Source organism: Ptychodera flava, unplaced genomic scaffold, assembly GCF_041260155.1.
Source record: "Ptychodera flava strain L36383 unplaced genomic scaffold, AS_Pfla_20210202 Scaffold_54__1_contigs__length_889265_pilon, whole genome shotgun sequence".
NCBI classification, from domain to species: domain Eukaryota; kingdom Metazoa; phylum Hemichordata; class Enteropneusta; family Ptychoderidae; genus Ptychodera; species Ptychodera flava.
In genome coordinates, this window is record NW_027248376.1 from 80,775 (window position 1) to 107,548 (window position 26,774).

The 26,774-nt window shown below is 37.3% G+C and overlaps 1 protein-coding gene across 6 annotated transcripts; it reads right to left on the minus strand.

The window, feature by feature from the left end:
- Positions 1-3,622: 3,622 nt before the first annotated feature.
- LOC139128439 (bone morphogenetic protein 1-like) lies at positions 3,623-25,801 on the minus strand. Of its 6 annotated transcripts, none has more exons than XM_070694209.1 (10): positions 25,598-25,801; positions 14,220-14,294; positions 13,527-13,649; positions 12,954-13,081; positions 12,504-12,765; positions 9,394-9,570; positions 8,725-8,934; positions 8,112-8,309; positions 7,747-7,884; positions 7,117-7,248 (listed from the first exon to the last, which is right to left on the minus strand). In XM_070694209.1, the coding sequence occupies exons 2-6, from the start codon at positions 14,281-14,283 to the stop codon at positions 9,437-9,439; spliced, it is 711 nt and encodes a 236-aa protein (XP_070550310.1). In that variant the 5' UTR covers positions 14,284-14,294; positions 25,598-25,801; the 3' UTR covers positions 7,117-7,248; positions 7,747-7,884; positions 8,112-8,309; positions 8,725-8,934; positions 9,394-9,436. The 6 variants fall into 6 exon arrangements, with proteins under 6 accessions (XP_070550311.1, XP_070550310.1, XP_070550309.1 ...); XM_070694208.1 differs by having other exon boundaries at positions 14,220-14,297; XM_070694213.1 differs by having other exon boundaries at positions 7,118-7,248; positions 13,527-13,646.
- Positions 25,802-26,774: the final 973 nt, after the last annotated feature.

The following is a 26,774-nucleotide window of genomic DNA, read 5'->3' on the forward strand; positions in this document are numbered from 1 at the left end:
TAATTTATACACGTTATCTTCGCCAATCGCAATGCATTAATATTGTTTTCTTTCATAAAAGTAACTATTTACAGCAAAGATATTAATAAGTGTCTGTCAATAAGAACACTTCACCAAGTCTTGGTATTGAATGTTGAGTACTAAAGGGGTCAGTTTTGGGCCCTACATCGTTTTTACTATTTATCAATGACATAACCAGCTCATCAAACCTCTTCAATTTTCGTTTGTTCGCTGATGACACAAATATTTTCCACACATTCCCTGAAACTACTTTAATATAAATCTACATGATGTCGACTTGCAATTCAAAAACGTTACAGATTGGTGTAATGTTTATAAACTTACCGTAAATCTAGACTAAGTATATTTCTTTAAAAATAATAAGAGAAATATAACTCAGCTAGGTTCACTCCATATCAATGGTGAGATTATTGCAGAAGTGGAAGCCACATCATTTGTAGGTGTTGTTATTGACAGGCATCTGACATGGTAAAACATATTGAACAGGTTAAATCTAAAGTCAGGAAAAAAGCTGGCATTCTTTTCAAACTATAAAAGTACCTTCCCCAAACACATTCTTGTATTAATCTACAAAGCTTTCATTCAACCTCATATAACCTATGGACTAGAGGTTTGGGAACCACATATCAGTCTCATTTGACGTGTATTCACTTAGCACAGAAAATGGCAGTTAGAGCAATGACCTTTAGTCACTTCACAGCAAATTCATCCGATTTATTTCGACAGTTACACATTCTTGATATTTTCAAACTTCACAAATTACAAGTTTGTTCTTTTATGTACGAGTTAATTAACGATACCTTGCCTCATCATTTTTCAAATTACTGTTCCATTCCATCACACTGCTATAGTACTCGACATAAAGAGATGGGAAACCTTTTTGTTCCAACTATCAACACAACTACGGGCAAACATGCAATATCCAACACAGGAAGTATTTTATGGAACACCCTACCACATGATATTAGATCAAAGCGTCTCTTAGCTCCTTCCGACAATCCCTCGAAATAATGTTGACATACACATAAAAAAGATGCGTCCATAGACATGACGGAGTATTATTTCATGTTGCACAAGAGTTGATGTACTATCGCTCTCAAATATATGTTTATTAGATTAATCATAATTGTATTCATAAAGAAAATGGACTTTGACTAGCAGTTTTGCTATTTTTCCATTTCCTATTTACCCTGTGACTTATATATGAATATGTGAAGTTCTGTATATTAACATTTTTTGTAAAAAAGGGTAATAGATTATTACTATTTAAATATCAGCTTCCACAAATTATCATACTCACTCTTCATCAGTCTCTATTATTGACTTCAGGTTGCGACGTACGAATTCTGTCGTCCTCCTTCTGTCTTCAACTACTACCTGTCTGTTACATAGCTTGTTGTTTCCAAAATACTGAAGTTTTTCATACAAAGTTTTTTTTTAATAAGCATAGCAAATTAGTATCATGAATTTCTGGAAATGCGTATAGCCAGGCTAAAATACACGGTCATCGAGTTTTAGTTATTTCCAACAATCTATAGAGCCATGTAAAACTTACAATCAAAGCAGACACGTGCACAACGTCCGGGCCGAGATAGCAATCGCCACTGGCGGCATCGTTTATATATGCTGAAGATTCAGTTCACTTCGGTAAATACAAAAATATATCTTGATCTTATGACATAGGCTGTCATCTATATCAGTGAATTTCACACAAAGATAGAATCAACTATTTGTTGTGTTTCGTAAATACATATATTATCGGTACATAGTTCCCAGCAAACTGATCAGAGTTGAGTTTGCGCAGTGGGACCTAGAATAATGCAAATAATTAGTCTTTGATTCATGTATTGCGTCCGCCTCTGCAATGAATTTTCACGCAATGCGCTGCGCTGTTTATCACAAACTCACAAGAAATGACCTTAGTCATACACTTAAACCAAGTCATTGCAAACTACCAAATGACCTAATTGTTTCTATAATCCCTTTCCGAAATGTTCAGACTTGTATAAATACGTTTGCCAGGCGGATTTATGGCTTTACAGTGACATGTCTCCAGTCCGACGGAACTTATTTACATCATAGAGACTATAGGTTCTGAGTGCAGGCGTCCAAATTCCTCTGTATAGCAGCCTCAGTACTGATAAAGGCTGAACTAAAAGATGACCTGGATAAGGTCAATAAAGACAAACACTTCGCCGCCATTCTTACAATCGTCACAACAGTTATTCACTAAATTGAATAAATCTAGGTTCCCCAGAATCTTCAATCAAATTAAAGAATGAAGTAAACTACTAAGTCGTCATTTTCAATACCCAAATTGAGTAATGTCAACACACGAATTATATTGTTATTGTATATAGAAGAGTTGTGCAGTGACGTCATAAATGAATTCATATATAGACTCTGTTAGGGGAAAACCCCATCAGCCCTATATGGGAATTACATTATTCGGGACAGGGAGTAGTTTTCTTTTATAATCCGTGATTCTTACGGCTGTGAACTTTGCTCGCTTGTATGTCCAGTGAAATAGACATACGTTGAAGTTTGTTGTCTTTGACGTTTTATACAACTTTAAGAAAATAACTCTGTAACTAAGCGCATCGACTTTTCATACACCCACAGGTTACGTAGCGATGAGGAAGTAAACATGAAATAATTTCAAAACTATAGTATGATTTGAGATTGTTAACAGGGCTGTACGTATCACACTCATTACGGCAACTCCCGATATGAAAGCCCACGCAATTTTAAAATATGCATGCCCGCTTCAGTAATGCTGTAGTAAACTACAAAGCAAAATAACATTTGCCCGTGTGACAGGCCCTGTACAGACCCTGACACAACCCTGTGGTAAGGTCTGTGTCAGCAAAGACATCCCGTTGCTATGACATGGGCTTATGTACTGCAGGTCTGTGGCCAGTCCTGTGACGACATGGCTATATACAATGTTGTAGACACATTGATGTTATAGGGCCTGAAATTTCTGCCTGTCACATCACTATATGTACTCAGCAATGTGAATACAGACCCGAAACAGGGTCAATATTTTTATGAGCATACAATTATGACTGTATTTATTTGTTATCAAAATTTGCGCATTTTCCGAAAATATATACCTCTGAAATCTGACAAATTGTCAGACCTTCTAACAGGCCCGGCAAATTCAACACTGTCATACCACTGTTCTTAGACGAAATTTCATTTGACAAACGTAATTCAATTTCCATGTCTCGCTCCATTCAGATTATAGGGCATATTCATTTAGACTTGTATCTTATGGGTTCGTGTATATATGCGCGAAACTTGGTCACCATTTAAATTCCGCTTGAAATTTTTGACATCTTGGTCATTCTGTGTTGCTTTGATTTTTCTGATCGAATGCCATTAGGAATCCCTCTACGTTGAAACAAAACGAACAAAATGTAAGCACATTACTTCAATGAATACAAAATTCAAAAGTCAACGATAAATTGTGAAATGGGTCGCTTTTATATTTGGAACTTTAGATACTCGTTTACTTGTATGGCGAGAGGCATGGTGATCACAGTGGTGAAGATAGTCATCTCTGAGATATTCGGAGATACACCGTCCATTATCGCACAGGTAGTCGTTTTCATTCCTGCACTTTCCATCTTCATCTGATCACAAAATAAAGCATATAAAGCTTCATAATGTTACCTTTTCAACCAAAATTTAGTGAATGTTACAGTAGTCGGTCGTATGTGAATCAGGTACAAACTTTTGGTGCTACTGATGCACAGATGATATAGACATGTATTTGTGCTCTTCAGTGACCACGAGATAATTACCTACTCAACACAATCAAAGAAAACAGTTAGCGGCGTGTCATTTATTGTATCTCAATATAACTTGACATGTAGAACAGTGCATAGATTCCTCTAAACCCCTTTTCGTTTTGATTAGCATCCCATTCCCCCCCCCCCCCTGGCACACTATCCCTATCAGTTTACCGTCACTTAATAACTTGAGTGGTTGCTGCGAGGGTGTCCACGATTGTCTCCATAGATGTAGGGCCAAGTAATCTACCTATTGAGGGTTGCTGCAAGAGTGCCTACCAGTATCATCGAGGGTGTACGAGTAGAAAAAAGGTAAACACAAATTCCCCTCAGGCAGGAGGATAATACCCTTGTGCAGTTTGGCCTACTTGCAGCCTTGGTTTCGAGGTCCCGTCTAGGGGCACCCTCAAAGCTGGCGTGTCGGTATACTTTGTAAATGTCCGCTTTTCTTTTGAGAGAGTACCTTAGCTTTTCATCAGAAAAACACAGATCACGAATATCCCCTTACCATGATCTACCGCCTCTTGAGTAACCTTAGAAGGTGCCCCTGGACAGGGCCGAACAGATAACAGCCCGACTATGAGTCGGTTAGGGATTGGGGATATGAGGCATGTTGTCCAACGGAATTTATTTTATGTATGTATACATGTACATAGTATATTTGTGTGATAAGAAACTAATGACTGTGGTATTCCAATTGATGTTTTGGCACAAGATAAATGAAATTAAATGTATGATACAAGACCGAATATCAGGAGTGGCTTATAAATCATGATAATGGTTGGTGTATGTTAAAAGTTTTAAGGTATAGGTGAAGCTTTGTATGAGTGTGAGGAAACCACACTGACATTGGGTAGCCGACCCAATCCTATAATGTAGGATATCCTTGAGCGAAGTGATAAGGCTTTGAACATCGAGACGCAGGAAACGTCTCTGTAGTCAGCGTCATTACATTTTAATGAAGCCGTAGACTCAAGTCGTTGAAAAAAGTATTGTGTTGATTGTTTGAAATCGGCTATTGTGTCTGCTTTTTCCACAAAGGAAGTATTTGTTGTTGCCAGTAAACGTTTTTTGCCTGGTGTCTGAGTAGAACTTGAAGTGATGCAGCTAGTAAGTCCCCGATTCACGAATCGCATTTAAAGCAGCTATACCTACATATTCACGCAAATAGTCACAAATACACACTATATTACCTAAATTACTGAAGTTACGCGAGCTACCGAAAACTTATTTTCGTGAATTCTTTCCACATTATCAGAGTCAAGCCTTATGATATTTAACGATGTATTTATCAATTTGTATAAACCCTCATAAACCTAGCACTCATAATCAGCCTCGCTTGAAAATAATTTGTGTCTGGCCTTAACTCCTACATTTATCGCTTTACGACTCCAGTGAGGCGGTGCATATCTACGTGCACACTAGCTACTAAATGCAGGTGTTAAAATTCCTTTGTATCTTAGTATCCGTACTGATAAAGGTTAAACGGACTGGAGACCTGAAAAGGGTCAATCAGACCGAACATTCTGCCGCCATTAGCATCTAGCTCTAACATCGCCGTCTCTGTCGTCAACAGGTGATTGAACTACACATATCGTTCACGTTGCCTCAGTCTCTCATCAATTGCAGGTAGACGTACATATCTCAATCGTCATTTGGATTCGTTTTATTGCAGTATCGAGGGGCATGAAGCACTATCAGAAACAGACTTGGCATAGGAACTTGTAGGAGCCCATATGTGCATTACGTCATCAGAGCAAAGAACATATGCTTATTACCCGGTCTTTTCGCCGCTTTCTACTTTCGTCACATGTGCTTTACTGCAAATTTGAAATAACTTGCCTTCAAACTTTGCTGTCCTTGACTTTTATACAAAAGACATTTAAACCCAAACGATGCGTGCACCGACCAAACCGCTCTGTAACTGAGCATGTCCACTTTTCATAAATTTTGGCGACAAACTGACGAGTAAGCAGAAGTTGTCGAAAATTCCAAACGGTAGATTTATTAGAGATTGCTTGTCACCCTATTATGCGTGCACGTTTTTCTCTCACAATGCTTAACAACTTAGTTATGAACGACGCATTGAGAAAATCGATTGCTAAGTACGCTACTGATAATCACAGTTTGTAGCTTTATTGACGGATAATAAATTACAGTAACATACAGGGTGCAAAGGTTGTGTCAAACTGTCGCTGATTCAAAGTAAATATTTTGATGAAACAAGGAGACACTCAGAACACGTTGATCCAGACATATTTTGTCTAGTTCATCAACTTTGCAATTATGTTTATGCATAAAAGATGAGTTTTATAAACGTTGTGTCACAAATAAGTACAGAGTAAGTGTTAGAAACTGCAGATCACCAAATATAATAGACTGGAAGATCCGTCGCTCGAGGGCGCTCTCCACGCTCCCCTTCTGAGTTCAATAAATATTCAACAGCAATCTGCATAAAACTTCACATATTTTAGCGACCAAAACAGTTGTAGGCGTGACTAACGTTCTTTCATCTCGCTGCCGCATGTGACAGACCGCGTCCAGTCGTCGGAGGAGACGAGCGTAGGGAGCGTCCTCAGCGACGGATCTTTCAGTCTACAAATATAATACAAACTATGATTCAGGGAACGTAAGTTTAATAGCGGGTTCAAGTAACGTAAAATAAAGACACCGCCATACTATAGGTACTCGCTCAAAGCTTCAAAATTAGTGTTCAAAAGCTATTTCTATGTATACAGACAGAAAAATACTGAGGGGATCAGTTTCAATGAAGAAAATTATCAAATACAATAGAATAAAGACTTGTAAAACTATATATATATATATATATATATATATATATATATATATATATATATATATATATATACATTTTCACATATGTTCTAATGCAATTTCTTAAACAACATTTTCTAATGAAGAGACAAAACTGCTGAAATCTTGATTTTGATTTTCAATAGTTTTTTAGATTAAAAGTCTTTTCACATGATGAAGTATAACAATTCATTCTAAATCGACGGAAATTACTTCGTTTGATATATAAGTTATTATGAACCTTAGCTGGGTCGTTCTTGTGATACATGTTATAGGTTTCTTTAAAGTATGGAGTTGTTGATTATTCGTCATTTCTATTCTTTCCCTGGTAATATATGACAAAGCCCTGTCATTTGCCGATATATTTGTTCAAGGCATTATGCAAGCAATTATTATTCACTGATTTTTTCCAAATAAACAATAATCTTGTTCCGTAGATGTTGTATCTAGTACTCAATTTAGAAAGGCGAACGCGTCCAATCATTTGAAGAGTATTGAGTCATAAAACGTCACCATAACTGTAAGCACGTCCCCTGCTGTGTGAATACTATGGGCACAAAACGTCATCAAAACTGCAAATCATCCACCAGAATAAACATAATCAGCGATACCAGTACTGTAAGAAAAGCAAGTAAAACATGAGATCCTTGCACGATCACTGAACAATATCAGCGATAACAAATGTTATTCTCCGGAGGTGTCTCGCTAGGACTATAGCGCATATTGTCCATGAAATCCCTCAGCACTTAAGACTTTAAATGTTCTATTTCAATAATTTATTGTTTTTTGAGAGGGTTAAAATCATAATATTTTGTTGTATGATTTTTGGTCTTGGTCTAGGAGACAGAGTTTATGTAAACTTAATTACAAGATGTTTCTTACGTATCGTAGTCTTTTTAACTATGTAGGCCCAAAACTCAGTTTTTAAAACTCCGGGTGCGTAGTTAATGATTTATTTTGATTTCTCTGATCTAAAGCATCCCTCTACGTGGATAGACAGCGAACGAAATTTCAACACATTAATCTTGCAGTTAACATAAAATTTAAGGAAAATGAATGATCAATACCGAATGGGACTCTTTTTTTTTTCTTTGTGGGATTTCCAGCCACTTACCGACTGAAGTACTTGTTAAGCGCGAGGCTTTCCCATGGTGATCACAATGGTCTAGATAGTCGTCTCTGAGATATTCGGAGATACACCGTCCATTTTCGCACCGATAGTCGTTTTCATTCCAGCACTTTCCATCTTCATCTAATCACAAAATAAAGCGACATTAAGCTTCATAATATTACCTTTTAAACGAAGATTTAATAAATGTTACAATAGTCGGTCGTATGTTAATCAAGTACAAAATTCTTGTGCTACTGATGCACAGATGAGATAGACAAGTGCTTTTCAGTGACCACGAGGTAATTGGCTACTTTACACAATCACTGAGCAAACTGAACTGCGTGTTATTCATTGTACGCAAATCTTACCTGACATGTAGAACAGTGTATAGATTCCTTTGAATCCCTTTTCGTTTTGATTAGCGTCACTGATGTGCATTTCAAGTGTAATTCTGCCGCTTGAGACGAAGCCATTCCCATGATGCCCCTGGCACACTATGCCAATCAGTTTACCATCACTGAAGATCTTTATCATTTCCAATCTATTGTCACATGGCGTAATGATGCCTGTTCGAAGAAGAGAAAATGTGAATCGCAGATTTATATCGTATATTATCAAATTTTGGATTGGTGATGTACTAATACTATAATATTTGTAAAGCTGAGAAAGTCGCGAATCATATCGCTTTACCACGACTTCACCCATAGGTCTCAGTACACTGGTTTCTGTGTTGCTTAAATATCGTAATATTACTCCTTGACATGTAAGGCATTACCCTAAATCAATTATACCTTGCTCTTACATACACTTCGCTCCATGGCTAGGAAAAATATCCTTCAAACGCCTCAGATAAACATTCCCCCTAACTTCATATGTATATGTCCCTATATAACTTTTATCATCTTAAGCTGTCTGACGACATACACAGTTTTACAGAATGATGAATACTTCTCAGCTCTAATGTATCAACTTGTACTTTACCTGAGTGGAAGTCAGGTGAATACGTTGGCCAGGGCATGTCGTCTTTCAACCAGCAGTTCTTGCTTCTGATATCAAAGCCGTAAGACACGCATGCATCAGTTTCATTACAAAGCTGACAGCATTCTTCCACTTCATTGACCTTATGAGCAAATCCATCGTTTATGTCTGAGCCATGTCTTCCTGTGTAAGATTCGATGTTGCAATCTGGATCTGGAGATATTAGTCGACAAACGCTGTAAAATTCCACCCGTATGCAGCAACATATATAGTACAAACACATCAATGTCCTTCAACGTAAAATGCAGATTTATGAAAATTTAAATCAATCCAAGAAAACACTCAAAAAACGTGTTAAGTTTATCTAAAAGGAATCAATCTAGCTGCAACTTTGCAAGCGGTCGATATTGCATAGAAGACCACCAAACTATGAGAATGACAGATATAAAACAGGCCACAGCAGCTCAAAGGTCAGACTTAAAGCCTTTTAAACTACCCGCATTTTGATCACACTTACAGTCATAACAACAACAATAACAAACAAAATGAACGGACAACAAAAACAATCAAACATAAATACTTACATAAATAACGCACAAACTTGTCCGCATAGCAACGTACCTAAACACACACACTGTTCACACATAAGTACGTACATGAGCTACATCCTACCTTGATCAATCTCCTCAGATAAAGTGATATCTGTAAATTTTACCTATGTTTGGTCGTAAACTCCGTCGTTCCTGATATCGATCTCGTATTTTTCTTTCACAAGTTCGGAACCGTTCGGGTAGGCTCTGTGAGAAGACAGTTTACCACCCCTTGCCTTTGTTTCATCATCTTCCCTGACTGCAGGGGACATAGTTAAGTAAGTTATGAGTGGAATTGTGTAATAGACCAAATTATTTTATAGAAATGAAAAGATAGCATAACACTACAGTTGTCAAGTCAAGGTTCTGATGGTTGGACAAAGGCAAAGGATATCCGCATTATCGTGTGACTTTTTTATAGACTGTTGTGTTGCTTTTAATGGTTTAGTAATGGTTTTAAATAGCGGGTTTTGATTTCCAAAAAAAAAAATCATGTAATAATATGCAATTACATCAGTAAAGTGCACTGTACTGTACTGTACTGTACTGTACCTGCTTTACAATAGTGTAATGTACTGCAGTGTACCACTCTGCACTGTACTGTACTGTACTGTACTGTACTGTACTGTACTGTACCTGCTTTACAATAGTGTAATGTACTGCAGTGTACCACTCTGCACTGCACTTTGCTGCATTACACTGTATTACAGAGTACTGTACTGTACTGTACTGTACTGTACTGTACTGTACTGTACTGTACTGTACTGTACTGTACTGCACTGCACTGCACTGTACTGTACTGCACTGCACTGCACTGTACTGTACTGTACTGTACTGCACTGCACTGCACTGCACTGCACTGCACTGCACTGCACTGCACTGCACTGCACTGCACTGCACTGCACTGTACTGTACTGCACTGCACTGCACTGTACTGTACTGTACTGTACTGTACTGTACTGTACTGTACTGTACTGTACTGTACTGTACTGCACTGTACTGTACTGCACTGCACTGTACTGCACTGTACTGTACTGCACTGCACTGTACTGTACTGTACTGTACTGTACTGTACTGTACTGTACTGTACTGTACTGTACTGTACTGTACTGTACTGTACTGTACTGTACTGTACTGTACTGTACTGTACTGTACTGTACTGTACTGTACTACACTGTACTGTACTGCACTGCACTGTACTGTACTGTACTGTTCTGTACTGTACTGTACTGCACTGTACTGTGCTGTGCTGTGCTGTACTGTACTGTACTGTACTGTACTGTACTGTACTGTACTGTACTGTACTGTACTGTACTGTACTGTACTGTACTGTACTGTACTGTACTGTACTGTACTGTACTGTACTGTACTGTACTGTACTGTACTGTACTGTACCTGCTTTACAATAGTGTAATGTACTGCAATGTACTACTCTACACTGCACTTTACTGCACTACACTGTATTACACAGCACTGTACTGTACTGTACTGTACTGTGCTGTACTGTACTGTACTGTACTGTACTGTACTGTACTGTACTGTACTGTACTGTACTGTACTGTACTGTACTGTACTGTATCTGCTTTACAATAGTGTAATGTACTGCAGTGTACCACTCTGCACTGCACTTTGCTGCATTACACTGTATTACACAGTACTGTACTGTGCTGTACTGTGCTGTACTGTACTGTACTGTACTGTACTGTACTGTACTGTACTGTACTGTACTGTACTGTACTGTACTGTACTGTACTGTACTGCACTGTACTGTACTGTACTGTACTGTACTGTACTGTACTGTACTGTACTGTACTGTACTGTACTGTACTGTACTGTACTGTACTGCACTGCACTGTACTGTACTGTACTGCACTGCACTGCACTGCACTGCACTGCACTGTACTGTACTGTACTGTACTTTACTGCACTGCACTGCACTGCACTGTACTGTACTGAACTGCACTGCGCTGCTCTGCACTGCACTGTACTGTACTATACTGTACTGCACTGTACTGCACTGCACTGTACTGTACTGTACTGTACTATACTGTACTGTACTATACTGTACTGTACTGTACTGTACTGTACTGTACTGCACTGTACTGTACTGTACTGTAATGCACTGTACTGTACCGCACTGTACTGCACTGTACTGTACTGCACTGCATTGTACTGCACTGTACTGTTCTGTACTGCACTGTACTATACTGTACTGTACTGTACTGTACTGTACTGTACTGTACTGTACTGTACTGTACTGTACTGTACTGTACTGTACTGTACTGTACTGTACTGTACTGTACTGTACTGTACTGTACTGTACTGTACTGTACCTGCTTTACAATAGTGTAATGTACGACAATGTACTACTCTGCACTGCACTTTACTGCACTACACTGTATTACACAGCACTGTACTGTACTGTACTATATTGTACTCTACGTTACTGTACTGTACTGCACTGTACTGTACTTTACTGTACTGTATTATACTGTAGTGTCGTGTACTGTATGGTGCTGCGTTCGGCTGTGCTATGCTGTGATGTACTATTCTGTACTTTGCTGTACTGAACGGTACTTTACTGTGGTATGATGTGGTGTTGTTTGGTTTTGTGTGGTGTACTGTATTGTACTGTACAACACTCTACGTGCCCTACTCTACTGTAGTGCACTGCACTGTAGTGCTCTGCACTTTGCTGTGCTGTAATGCGCTGTGCTATATCGTAATGTACTTACTGAACAGTTCTGTCAAGTGATGTACTCTACTATACTCTTATTTACTGCGGTGTGGTGTGGTGGGGAATAGTGTATCACACCGTACTTTAATATAATGTACTGTACTGCAATGTGCTGTACTGTGCTGTGCTGTGCTGTGCTGTGCTGTACTTTACTGTACCACACTGTGCTGTGCTGTGCTGTACTCTACTCTACTGTACTGTACTGTACTGTTCTGTACTCTATTATACTTTACTGTACTGTACTGTACTGTGCTATACTGTACTGCACTGTACTGTACCGTACCGTACCATGATATGATTCACTATTCCATACCGTAAGGCTCTATTGTAACCTTTCCCGCACTTTTCTAATGTCCGAGCTACGAGGCGTTGCGTGTACAATACAGACATGATCGTCATTTTTGACGGTGTATGGGACGCTAGGAATTACTGGCAAACAGCCAGGTTAAACAGACCTGTGTAATCAGTCCTTGTTGATAGGGGTGTACCATCATCTTGAATGGGCGTGACTGTCAAATGGAAACCCTTAGCTACGTTTGACCCGTCTGATCTGAACTTTAGGAATATTCGCCGTCCAGTTGTTGTAATTGACCCTTGTGTCTTGTTCCCACAATATTTACCGAGAGGCGGACCAGTTTCGTCGCTTCCGTCGAACACTGTCAGGTAGTCCTTCTTACATTCCTCTGACATTTCCAACTCAAAATCTGACAAATTCAGCTATGTAATAACGTACCGACAGAAAGCATCTATTAACATGTGCTTCCTTAAAATGATATTTTGCACATCGTCTAGCATATGTCAATGTTTTTAATGATTGGAAACTAAGAAAACTACGCCAAATGATTTAAATCAAAAATAGTAAAGTAAAATTTCGACAATTATCTTTAACGCGTAGTATATCTTACCATTATAAGTTGTCCCGTTCCCGCTATGTAAGAATATTCACATATTTTGTAAATCGGGTAATCTTTTGGGTAAAAAGGTGATTTGACATCTGTCATTTTGGTAATATTTTTCCGTTCATTGCATTCAACTGAATAAAAATGGAAAAAAACAACAACAGCAAAATGAATTAACTAGTAACAGACTTTCTATGTATGCAGATGCACTGTACATGGATGAAGGATGCATTCGCAATAAGGGTCAAGCAGTGGAACGGCAATTGATTTTGTGTGCTGTAATTTTGCCATATTAAAGCAAACAACAAACAAAAACAAACAAACAAACAAACAACAAACAAACAAACAAACAAACAACAGAAATGGGCAACAAACAAACAAACGGACTAACAAAAATTAGAATGAATTAATAAATGAATAAACGAACAAACGACCAAACAAACAAACGAACCAAATTATATGTTATTTGGAGTTCTTTACATATTCCATGTAAAGTAATATTGTTTTACAAAATTAAACCCTTGTAACGCCATCCAAATATTGATTCCCCTACATTAAGATATTGTCTATATTTCTCACCATCATGGCAGTATTTTCCAATGAATCCCGGAGCACAGACACATTCGTATGATGTCCCATTCTGTACACACCTTCCGTTATTTTCACAGGGTTGTGTAGGACAAATCTCGCCGTCTTTACCTGCTCCGCGATAGTCAGAGTAAGAAATGACTCAACATTATTTGTTTATTCATGTAGTGACACAAAGAAATAACACAATTGGACTAATTTGGGATAATTGTACGGTGAAGTAAGGTCGTTTTGACTTACAACTGTAACCTAATCTGCTTTTCTTTTGAAGTTAAACACTTGTTTTTATGAGTAATTTGTAATATTGCAACATTCAGCTAAATGGCACCCAACAATTTTGAGAAATTAAAAAATTACAAAGATCAAATTATCCAAAATTATCTCCAATCGTGTTATATATTCTGTTTTAACATCAACGTCTACTTTTTTGGGTAGAACAAATAAGGAAATTGAAAGGTTCACACCTATCACTCTACTCTATAGAGTTGAGTCGTCTTAGATTTTTTCTGGAAACAAAGGAAGATAGGCATTGTTAACATTCCGCTGATGTTGTTGGAGGGCTTGAGGTTATAAGTGACGATTGCTATTATTCTCAGGCCGTCTTCACGTCTTCCAAAGTTGGTCAATTAGGTTAGTGTGCTGTCAATAACAAAATAGTATAAATAAGTTTTCCCTGCAACTTACCTATTACTGCACGCAATAGATTGATCAGAGTTACCAGGCAGACTGCAGTTGCCAACTTCATCATATTATCTTGGTCTGCTGACAAAAGAGGTATGTTACATTAAAAAAAAGGAGTAATAATGGTTAAATGGCAACGTGCTAAGACGATATTTGAACTGAACACGTCATACTATACCCTCCAAGGACTTCATCTAGGAACATACTGGGGACAAAGTTACGAAGCGATCTCATTTATTTGTTGACATTAACGTTTGAAAACCAGAAACCAAAATCGAGCTGTCACGCTCAATGGAAGTTCACTCCTGAAAATTTTGTATACAAAATAAGATGGAGTCGTTTTACTTCATTAGTTGATTCCGGTACAAAAAACGTCAATGATAGTTTTTAGGGAGTCTTAATTAGCAAAAGTTGTTTGTTTTTATGACTTTCCTCCATGAGCTATTTGTTGCCGATGCAAGTTCGTTCCTTAACCTTTACTATCGTACATTGCGATGAGGCACATACGTTGCATGAATTGCCACCTTCCCTTGTTTGAACAGAAGGTATGTGCTAATACAACGTAGAACATTTAAAGGTAGAACGCTCCTGGGGGACAGATATCCGGGCTCTCAAACGTTTATAATTCTAATCTGATTTACCGCTTGTGGGGGCTCATTTTAAAGCTCTTGAAGTAAGAAAAACTTTCATTGTCTTAATTTTTGTGCAAATCGAACATTTAATTTTACTCATGGAGTTAATACAGGAATTGTAGTCATTTTGAATTTTAAATATCGCAATTATTAACAAATAATATTGCGTGGTGACCCGTTATTTTATTGTTGATTTGGTAAGAAAATGGGCGAATGATTCGTTTAGGAAAGTTTGAGCCACAGTTAAGTATTTCACTTTCAAGACGCATACTACCTCAAGGACGGAAAGCTCAACTTAAGACCCCAAAGCCATGTTTCCCCTAAAAGGATGTATGTTTCAACTCACATCAGAGGTAGGCTGACATTAAGAGTCATGTTAAAGTCGTGATACCTAGGAATTTGTCCACTAGAACATGGGTCCGCCGCTATTTCATCCCATCTTTAATCGATATATATTGAGATACAGTCGCTTAAGAAAGTGAAGACCACTAAAATTGTCGAATTAATTAACATCAAGACAGTTTATGGTCGCAGAGTCAGTTGTGGTGGTAACATTTTTGTAAAGCATGTGTTGCCGAATTGCGGTAGCGATTGTTGTATTTTAAGTTGACCAATATCAGTCGAGTAGACGTAATAATTATAGTAGCATGCATATCCGCGAGCAATTCCCTTTGGTGGAACTTTTGATAGAAATTACAATATACAGTGACTCACAGTTATAACAATATTATATCATTTCATAAAGAAAGCATTAAACGTCGTGTCAATTATTACCCCGTGTTTGTTGTGGTTATGTTGGAATGAATTTACATTTGACTAGATATTCAATTTCCAATGTTTTTTGAAAATACACATCAATGTCTCCGGTAAGTAAATATAATTTCAAAGATTGATATTGTTACTCGAGTCGCGGTCATACCATGATGCGGCCTAGTCTTGCAAATGGTACTTACATCTAACATTGTACACAACGAAACAAAGCAACTTACCCTGAACTAATAAACTAGCCTACATCGACATTTTATATCGAAGGGCTCTTGCACTTTTCTTTTGAATATCAAAAATGGAGTGAAAAATCTATTACACAAAGGATCATAACATCAAACAGATGTTTGATTTTTAATATAGTGGCACCTCACAAGTACGCTTAAAAGCTTTCGAGTTGGTCCTAAAATGTAAATAATAGCAATACAGTAGACGTGTATGGTACGCGGCTAAGCACCAATAATAACCGCTAGCTGTGGGGTTTGCCGCCAGGTGTTCCGAGATCTATCGCCACCTATGGTTGTCACTCGTATTAATTACAAGCTTCAGGTTCACTCTTTTATAGTTGGTTGGCAATGGAAGCATTGTTATTACAATAATGGGTGACTGCAGTTTATGGCTTTTGAAGCATGATAAATGATCCAGCAGGGTAAAGTAAATTTAAATACTAAGCGATCTTATGATGAAATCATGGATTTATATAACTATGAAGTTGCAAGTGGGTGATTAACAATATTTTCAGGAAAAATACATTTTTGAATAGAATTATTTTCGAGACGTAACGTTTTTAATGTAATTAAGGTCTTACGCTCGATTAAAGAACCTTGTAATGTTACGGAAACAATAGCTTCAAGAACAACCGACTGTGAAAGTTTGGTAGAATACCAACTTATAGAAATATACCGGTATGCAGTCTGTAAAATGTGTAGAACCCTTCCATACGCCGATGACTTCATTTTAGTAACAAATAAGGTTTATGTTAACTGTACATGATCTGACAAAATCACAAAGAAGCTTTCTAGATAGTATTACAACTAAATATATCAAAAGTGGTTAAATATTCCTTCTCATGGTGCCACTTCGGCAATTATTTACAGTCAACAGGGGCTTGCCATTCCGCTCATCTCCCAGGTGTACAGTGAATGTCATGCACATACTGTAGCACACTGTCATATCAGGGCAGATGACCGGGTTATGGCAGCCATGAATGCCACAATAGCACGGAGGAATCTTATAGTAGGAAATCATATGGCAACATTGAAGCTGCTGCCATAGCAACAGATGCTGTTAATGCAGCAACAGGTAGTAAGTGGGACCATGTGAAGGAAAACATCAAACAAATTGTTACAACAAAATATCAGTGTCATTGGATGGATAAAATAAATCTCTGGTTGTTCAGGGAAAATTCCTGGCGCTTCTTGCAGAAGAAAAGTCAGACATTACATGGAGAAGCATTATCTATAACATGCCAAAAAAAATCCTCAGCTTCGCAGTCAGAGCAGCTATTGACTGTCTTCCAACGTTCAATAATCTACATAGATGGGGTAAGAAAATTTCCTCAAAGTGTAAACTTTGCGGTAATACCCAAACCCTTCATCATGTTCTGAATGGCTGCAAAATCATGCTTGAACAGAATAGATACACTGGCGACATAATAATATTCTGAATTATATTTTTGAAATTGTTCTTCATCAGTTATGGACACATTATCTATTAACGCCGATTTACCAGGTCATACAAAAGGTACCATCCCGCACAATGTTTTACGTACACCTGACCGTCCTGATCTTATTATTCTTTTCAGTAATGTAAAAAGAATGATCATTTTTGAACTGACAGTACCATTTGAATTTAATATCGAGAGACGTCATAATGACAAATGCATGAAATATTCCCATCTTGTTAACTCTTTACAAACTCAAGGTTATTCGACTGAACTCATTTGTTTTGAAGTCGGGTCGAGAGGACAAATAACGACAGACAATAAACTCAGACTTCTACAACTTCTTAAGGCACTGAAATTAAGTAAACAGCATAAAACCGTGATACGTGATATCAGTAAACTATGCCTTATCTCAAGCTATTGCCTATTTCATGCCAAAGATGAACCATCATGGTGTGAGGCTTCTATATTGTCTTCTTCCAAAAGTGCAACTACTAAATAGCATTGTATATGTACATTTACCAACCAATCTATATGTTCATCTGTATTACACAGATTTGCTTATGTTTTGCGCAGGTTTTTCCTTGTCAAATGTTTTATTGCTTGTTTTTTTTTTTTTTTTTGGCAAGATGTTATACGTCATGTTCTTCATTGTTATTGTATTGTTTTGTTTGCCCTGCCTCTTGCCAGTTCGAGGAACATTTTGCCTTTCTCATATTCGGCTGAGGACCTGGGTTTTATTGTGTATCTTCTTTTTATTGATTATGAAATAAAAAGTGATTTATATTTATAGAAATATACCGGTATGCAGTCTGTAAAATGTGTAAAACAACATGACCAAACAAACAAACAAACAAACAAACAAACAAACAAACAAACAAAAACAAATGAACAGTCCTAAGACACAACATAGAGGCTGATTTCAAAATGAAAGTAAATGTGAATTTGCCTAATTTCGTATGGCCGACGCCAGTTGTTGCTTGACCTTAAACTTGACCTTTGGAATCATTATTAAATGTACCGACTTTGCGATTGTTCGCGGAGTGTAATACGAAATGTATATCTTGCGATAGTGAGGGGACAGCATAACGCCTCTGTTCGTTGTAATGTAGATGTTTACGTGTATCAAAATCGACCAACGCCATCGCCACAACGTGTACATATAGTCTAGTCGGAAGGTAGGGTTCCCATGCACCCCATGGATGTATTTTTTTAACCTACATTTTTGTAATCCTTAGGGTCTATATTTAATGAATTTTGATGTTCCCAAAATCAAATCGTGTCCCATGGGGTTCATTTGGCGCCATCTTTGCCGCCATCTTGGCCGCCATCTTGGATTTCAACAATGGGGTAGGGGTCACGAATCTACCGCTCGACGGAAACAGAAACAATAAAATACTATAAACGTTACATTTTTACAAAGCCAAGATCATGGCCTTTCATTGATATATAACTTAATAGGGATTAATTAATATTCGAACGTCGATTAGACTTTATATCGGTCATTGGCCGTAAATCGTAAAATTTGCGAAATTTCACACCCAATAATTAAGTTCCCGTTCCTCGAAACGATTTTTTCATAAGGTATTTATATATTTTTTGGAAGAACTCAGTGCAATAAACAAGAAAACAATATTAAAAGTATGTGTCTTGAGATTTAGTGGGTGCATGAGCTTGTTTTCTTATTACGCGGTATGCCACATATCCGTGTCTAACATAAGGGGTAGGGGTAATGTTTCCCTTTCTGTTTCGAATCATGAATGATGAAACCATAAAAATGTTACATTTTTTGAAAGTGCTGCATCAGACCTTTCTAAAAATATATAGATTATGGGAAAAGTTGCATATTTAAAAGTTACAAAGCTTAAACCTTTCGGTTTGTGTCGATTTTAAATGATTTTTTAAGAACGAAATTACAACATATGGGGTAGGGGTAATGTTTCCCTTTCTGCCTCGAACCATGAATTATAAAACCATATAAATGTTATACTGTTTGAAAGCTCTGAAATAGGCCTTTCCAAACATGTATAGTTTTATTGGAAAAAGTCCATATTTTAAAGTTACAAAGCTTATGCCTTTCAGCTTGTGTCAATTTTAAGTGATTTTTTAAGAACGAAATTACAACATATGGGGTAGGGGTAATATTTCCCTTTCTGCCTCGAACCATGAATTATGAAACCATATAAATGTTATACTGTTTGAAAGCTCTGAAATTGGCCTTTCCAAACGTGTATAGTTTTATTGGAAAAAGTCCATATTTTGAAGTTACAAAGCTTAAACCTTTCAGTTTGTGTTAATTTTAAGTCATTTTTAAGAACGAAATTACAACATATGGGGTAGGGGTAATGTTTCCCGTTCTGCCTCGAATTATGAATTATGAAACCATATAAATGTTATACTGTTTGAAAGTTCTGAAATGGGCCTTTCCAAACATGTATAGTTTTATTGGGAAAAGTCCATATTTTAAAGTTACAAAGCTTATGCCTTTCAGTTTGTGTCAATTTTAAGTGATTTTTTAAACAAAATTATAATATAAGGGGTAGGGGTAATGTTTCCCGTTCTGCCTTGGACCATGAATTATGAAACCATATAAATGTTATACTGTTTGAAAGCTCTGAAATTGGCCTTTCCAAACATGTATAGTTTCATTGGGGAAAGCTGCATATTTGAAAGTTACAAAGCTTAAGCCGTTCAGTTTGTGTCAATTTTAAGTGATTTTTTGAACAATATGCACAAAACAGTTAGTCCGTTGGCCAGGTATCGAAATCATCCCCTCTAAGGCATTTTACCCACTATGATTTTCTGTTAGCTAGTATTCTCAGCTGTCATAATCTGCTTATTTTCCATTTAAGTGATGGTGTGTGAGAGTGTAACGACTTGTTTGTGAAGGGCTGTCACGCCCTCAGTAGTAAAATAGGAATGGGTTAGGGGTAACATATTTACCGCTAGTCGGAAACAAAAACAAAAAAGTACCATAAACAATACATTCTTAGAAAGCCCAGATAATCCCCTTACCATTTGTATACAACTAAATGGGGATAAATCGATATTCAAACATCGATTAGATTTTATATCGGACATGAAATGTAAATTGTAAAATTTGCTTAATTTCAAACCCAATAATTAAGTTCATGTTCCTCCAAACAATTTTTACAAGGTATTTATATATCATTTGAAAGAACTTAATGCAAAAGAGAAGTAGAAAACATTAAAAGAGTGTATCTTCTTGAGACTTATGGGGTGCGTCGATTGTTTACCTAATATATGGTATGCCGTACATCCCTCTATAATATACATTTAAGGGATAGGGGTATGGGTAATGTTTCCTCTCCTACCAAACGCAGCGAATAAGGAAGCCACATAAATATCATATCTCTGAAACACTAACGCAGTTGTTTTTCCAACAAGATATGGCTTGATGGGGTAAACTCAAAAATTATGCAGTGACAATGCCTAAACTCAAAAGTTTGTGTTACTTTACTGACATTTACTTGTTAAAGGAACATAGAAAAATACTCTATAGGCATTAAATAGCACTAAAAAGCCAAAATGGTGGTCAATAAAAGACGTTTTACTCATTTCAATAACTCAAATTAGGGAAAGAAAGTTAACAGCTATAATATGTCAAGAATTATATATTCCAAACCCACAAACACTAAATTGGATGTCATAGTCGTCATGCAAAGTTGATATGACAGCAGCAACAATCAATCCCTTTTCTTTAATTGTATTGCGAGAGATATATAAGCAATAAAGCACCACTTTGAAAGGATACCACACGGTTTCGACCGGTAAACAACATATACGCACGAACTTCAGTCGTGTGTATAAGGAGTGAAATGGTCAAAACTGAGCTCGAGTGGTGTACCCAACTTATAGGGGTTGTTTATCGCTATATTATATCAGTATATTGAAACTTGTGATGAAAATACAAACAATGTGAAAGAACCACTTTGGAGATAGGAATGGCCAACTTTACAGTATATCGTTAATACATGCACAGTCACGTGACCGTCTTGGCAAATCAGAGCTCACTATTAATAGTGTTACTTTTAACACCACACGGGAACATGAGAGAATCTTTTATCGCTAAAACCAATCACCATTAATCCACAATATAGCTTCTCCATAATAAGATAAGATGGATCGACAACACTTTACCTTCTTACCAGAAAACAAGAGATCATAACCAATTTTTCGAAATTATTTTACAACGCAGAACACTATATACTCCTAATGAGGATTACATTTTCGACTGGGTACTAAAATTCAATAGCAAATAATTCTGGAACTAAAACCCGAAAAGCCAAATGTCACAGAACGCATTCGAATTACGCAACTAAATAGTAAACAAAAGGCGAACAAACACTCTCTACACCAAGCAATAAGAAGGCGAGACAAACCTCAGAAAATTACTAAAAATACTTATATTTCCATTGACACCTCAATGTTTAAAAAGCCTTGTGAGTGAATCTGTCATTAGTTTCTTATCATGGATGACATTTAACCAATGTTAGACCCTGACGTCTTTGAAGCAAAGACCCTACAAACGGACGTTTTAGGGTCAATGCTTGAAGATACCATTCCCACCAGGATGATCGAATCAGAGAGACTAGATTGATCTAACTTTCGAGCTAGATCAGCCACCAGCAGCTGAGAAAAAATAAGTCATCATAATCATCAGAGTCAAGCGAGGTAGACAACGGCTTCATATATTATACTCCACAGAGAGGACATTCTTACACAATTCACAAAAAGCGTTCAAAAGCTTCGTTAAAGGCATTGTTCGCGATCCCAGGGACGGGCATGGCTGGTGGTGTGGCAAATGCAAAATGTTAGTCATGCTGAATCAAGGTGTAATCAAGTAATAGCTTATTTATAGATTGGGAAAATCCTAATCCTGATAGTAATGATGGAATATAAACTTTGTGAAAAGTTGAGAAAATTTGCCACTTCTTTGATTTGTAGTGTTTACATTCCATGTTGTACTAGCCTGTACTATACATGAACAGTCAATACATCCGGCAAGTATTCTGTGCTGTTCTTTTATAGTTAAGTCCCCGCAATCCGAGATAAGTCTTTCTATAGTGTCAACCATTCTCTTCGACTACTGTATCTACTCCAATAAATTCCCATTTAACTCATTTGTATGATTACAGGGAAGCCTAAGCCTATCTCTTACAATCTAAGATTTGAGATCTTTGACAACAACATGTATTCAATTTTCATATTTTTCATAGGCCTAAATAACACACCGAAGAAAGTCATACTCAATGTTTTGTCCAATTGAAAGTCAAATTTTCACCGAAACAAGTAGAGGTGGCCATCTGTAAGCCAAACGAGAATTAATATTAGCAAAGATGGATATTAATTGAGCCTTTCCCATTTCCGATCCCAGTTACTCATACAACGGGGTATAAGCGAAAGCCAAGAGTATCGAATGTGTTGAAACCTAAGTGGCCCCTATTCAGTACCACGTAGCCTACAGGTACACCTTAAAGAATACTTACCAGGCCAAAATACCGAGTGTTGAATTCCTTCAAAAGTGGCAACACCTGGAAAGACACTGCGGCAACCAATGTATCACCCTGATCTCTAACTATTTACCTCTACACCCAATAAAGCACCGGGACTCAAGACAGTTGTACATCAGCACCGGAACTCAAGACAGTTGTACATCACAAACTTAAGAGAGCGATCGAAGACACTCGCTACACAGAACGCAGTATGGAAGGCTGCAAAGACGATTCTTCAAATAGGCAAAAAAAGGACTAAAAACAACACAAACATTCACAGCAACGACGAGAGGTCGGGTTTTCTTCCTATACTACAGTACAAAACCAAACCAAAGGGTCTTTCAAAGGCCACCGCACTTCCCTTAAAGCCCGGCTCGAAATGGACTGGGATCATGATTAGTGCCAAGTTTGGTTGGGCGTTTTGGGGCATGGCTCTGCATAATGAGTCTGTTGGTAACGGTTGCGATCGTTCGCATTATCTGCGAATCTGTTTGCTCTCAGATCACGATCAGGCTCGGACCAATATAGATACGTACAGCCTTCGTTTCAAGGTTCGTTTCAGTCATGCCATGGCAAATACTCGAAATAAAAAAGAAAGGAAAACTATCAACTTAATCAAACAAGAGTTTGCTTGAATGAATTTACCGAAGTTTCAGGCCATATCAACGTTCGTTATGTGAATGAATCAGCTGCTGACCGCCATGTACATACGGAATATTGGCGCCATCTAAAGTCGACTAATTATCAAAAAAGTAAAAAGCTTATATCTGGGCTTTCTAAGAATGTATTGTTTATGGTACTTTTTTGTTTTTGTTTCCGACTAGCGCTAACCCATTCCTATTTTACTACCGAGGGCGTGACAGCCCTTCACAAACAAGTCGTTACACTCTCACACACCATCACTTAAATGGAAAATAAGCAGATTATGACAGCTGAGAATACTAGCTAACAGAAAATCATAGTGGGTAAAATGCCTTAGAGGGGATGATTTCGATACCTGGCCAACGGACTAACTGTTTTGTGCATATTGTTCAAAAATCACTTAAAATTGACACAAACTGAAAGGCTTAAGCTTTGTAACTTTCAAATATGCAGCTTTCCCCAATGAAACTATACATTTTTGGAAAGGCCAATTTCAGAGCTTTCAAACAGTATAACATTTATATGGTTTCATAATTCATGGCTCAAGGCAGAACGGGAAACATTACCCCTACCCCTTATATTATAATTTTGTTTAAAAAATCACTTAAAATTGACACAAACTGAAAGGCATAAGCTTTGTAACTTTAAAATATGGACTTTTCCCAATAAAACTATACATGTTTGGAAAGGCCAATTTCAGAGCTTTCAAACGGTATAACATTTATATGGTTTCATAATTCATGGCTCAAGGCAGAACGGGAAACATTACCCCTACCCCTTATATTAAAATTTTGTTAAAAAAATGACTTAAAATTGACACAAACTGAAAGGTTTAAGCTTTGCAACTTCAAAAGATGGACTTTTCCCAATAAAACTATACATGTTTGGAAAGGCCAATTTCAGAGCTTTCAAACAGTATAACATTTATATGGTTTCATAATTCATGGTTCGAGGCAGAAAGGGAAACATTACCCCTACCCCATATGTTGTAATTTCGTCCTTAAAAAATCACTTAAAATTTACACAAACCGAAAGGCATAAGCTTTGTAACTTTAAAATATGGACTTTTCCCAATAAAACTATACATGTTTGGAAAGGCCAATTTCAGAGCTTTCAAACAGTATAACATTTATATGGTTTCGTAATTCATGGTTCGAGGCAGAAAGGGAAACATTACCCCTACCCCATATGTTGTAATTTCGTTCTTAAAAAATCATTTGAAATCGACACAAACCGAAAGGTTTAAGCTTTGTAACTTTTAAATATGCAACTTTCCCCATAAATCTATAATATTTTTAGAAAGTTCTGATGCAGCACTTTCAAAAATGTAACATTTTTATGGTTTCATCATTCATGATTCGAAACAGAAAGGGAAACATTACCCCTACCCCTTATGTTACACACGGATATGTGGCATACCGCGTAATAAGAAAACAAGCTCATGCACCCACTAAATCTCAAGACACATACTTTTAATATTGTTTTCTTGTTTATTGCACTGAGTTCTTCAAAAAATATATAAATATTTTATGAAAAATCGTTTCGAGGAACGGGAACTTAATTATTGGGTGTGAAATTTCGCAAATTTTACGATTTACGGCCAATGACCGATATAAAGTCTAATCGACGTTCGAATATTAATTAATCCCTATTAAGTTATATATCAATGAAAAGGCCATGATCTTGGCTTTGTACAAATGTAACGTTTATAGTATTTTATTGTTTCTGTTTCCGTCGAGCGGTAGATTCGTGACCCCTACCCCATTGTTGAAATCCAAGATGGCGACCAAGATGGCGGCAAAGATGGCGCCAAATGAACCCCATGGGACACGATTTGATTTTGGGAACATCAAAATTCATTAAATATAGACCCTAAGGATTACAAAAATGTAGGTTAAAAAAATACATCCATGGGGTGCATGGGAACCCTACCTTCCGACCCGACTAATAGGTTTCATTTACAGATTATCTCCAGAACCTGAGATATCGCGAAGAATTACTCTTTCGATATAATGTCATTTTACGTGAATGCTATTCTATATGTTGTAGACCGAAGTCATATGTAAACAGAATGTTAAAATGCTCTCAGAAAAGTAATGACCAAGGCAGATTAAATGCAGGAATCCATTTTCAGAAAGGTTCAGAAAATGTATTAATACTTACTTTAACGTCAAATGCACGAAAAAGGCGGCACACTTTTACCTCTGGTTGTCATGAGAACTGCCTCTCCTTACGATCTCAGTGAAGATGTTCCGAGTGAGCAACAAATCTCTGTAAGCGGTCGGTTATGACATATCTATTCCAAGTCTGATCTGATGTACAGAATATCTGTCTCTAATTCGTGTCAAAATAACGACGTTATAGTTCCTGGAATATGGAAGACCGGTCACGACATGCGACATGCGACCTGCGACTTCAAAACTGCGACCTGCGTCCTGCGAGTTTGAAACATACGACCTGCGACTTCGGCATTTAGACCAAGGTGTAGGCCTAACCTGCGACTTCACAACAGCGATCTGCGTCCTGCGTGTTTGTCAAACTGCGATATCAGTCTTGATTTGTTCGCACCATTGCTCTGAATACGAGCCTGAAAAACACGAGGGACACCATTGCACTATATTAAAACAGCCGGTTTACCGCATTCTCGCGACCAGAGCATAATTTTCGCACCGCTGGCCTACGCAAAAATCGGCCAGCGAAAGAATTCAACCAGCGATAGAAGTGCATGAAGCTGTGACGGTAGAGAATTCCACAAACGAAGAGCACAAATTTATTTTCCTTCTTACGAAAGGCAAACTGATCTGAAATAATGCAATAGCAATAGGTTTTAAACGTCTACATCAGTGTTTAATAGTTTCTGGAACCTTCTGCCTACATGATCTAAATATATACACACAAAAAATAATATGTACATATTATAGTATGTACATATTAGGCTTAAACACTGAAAATAGGATTGTAGGAGGGTTTAATTATGTCCTGTTTTACAGTTTTAACTCGCGTTATCTATAAAGAAAGTCGGTCACTGGCTATTCATGGTTAGCAAATATGTTTGGATTGCACTTCTGTCAATATCAGTATTATTTTAACTGCTTTACTTTGCATATGTTATTTGTGTAGACAAATGTAGTCCGAAGTTAACCAGTAGAATATTTTTATTTTTCCAAATGAACAAAAGTTGGATCAATTCGATTTTTTGACGAAAAGTAAAAATGAAATTAGACGAAAAGATGGCAACATCCGATGATCAATCACTGGAGAATTGGAACAAAACTGGAAATGTTAGAAAATGAACGACAATAACTGAAAATTCGAATGTTTGCAATGACACTGACGCAGT

Excerpts from the sequence above, each read along its gene's own strand:
- LOC139128439 (XM_070694210.1), bottom strand. The coding sequence starts at position 14,283 with ATGATGAAGTTGGCAACTGCAGTCTGCCTGGTAACTCTGATCAATCTA. Across the intron at positions 13,650-14,219 it reads TCTATTGCGTGCAGTAATAG|CAGGTAAAGACGGCGAGATT; the intron begins GTAAGTTGCAGG and ends ACTATCGCGGAG. Across the intron at positions 13,082-13,526 it reads TGGAAAATACTGCCATGATG|TTGAATGCAATGAACGGAAA; the intron begins GTGAGAAATATA and ends ATTTTTATTCAG.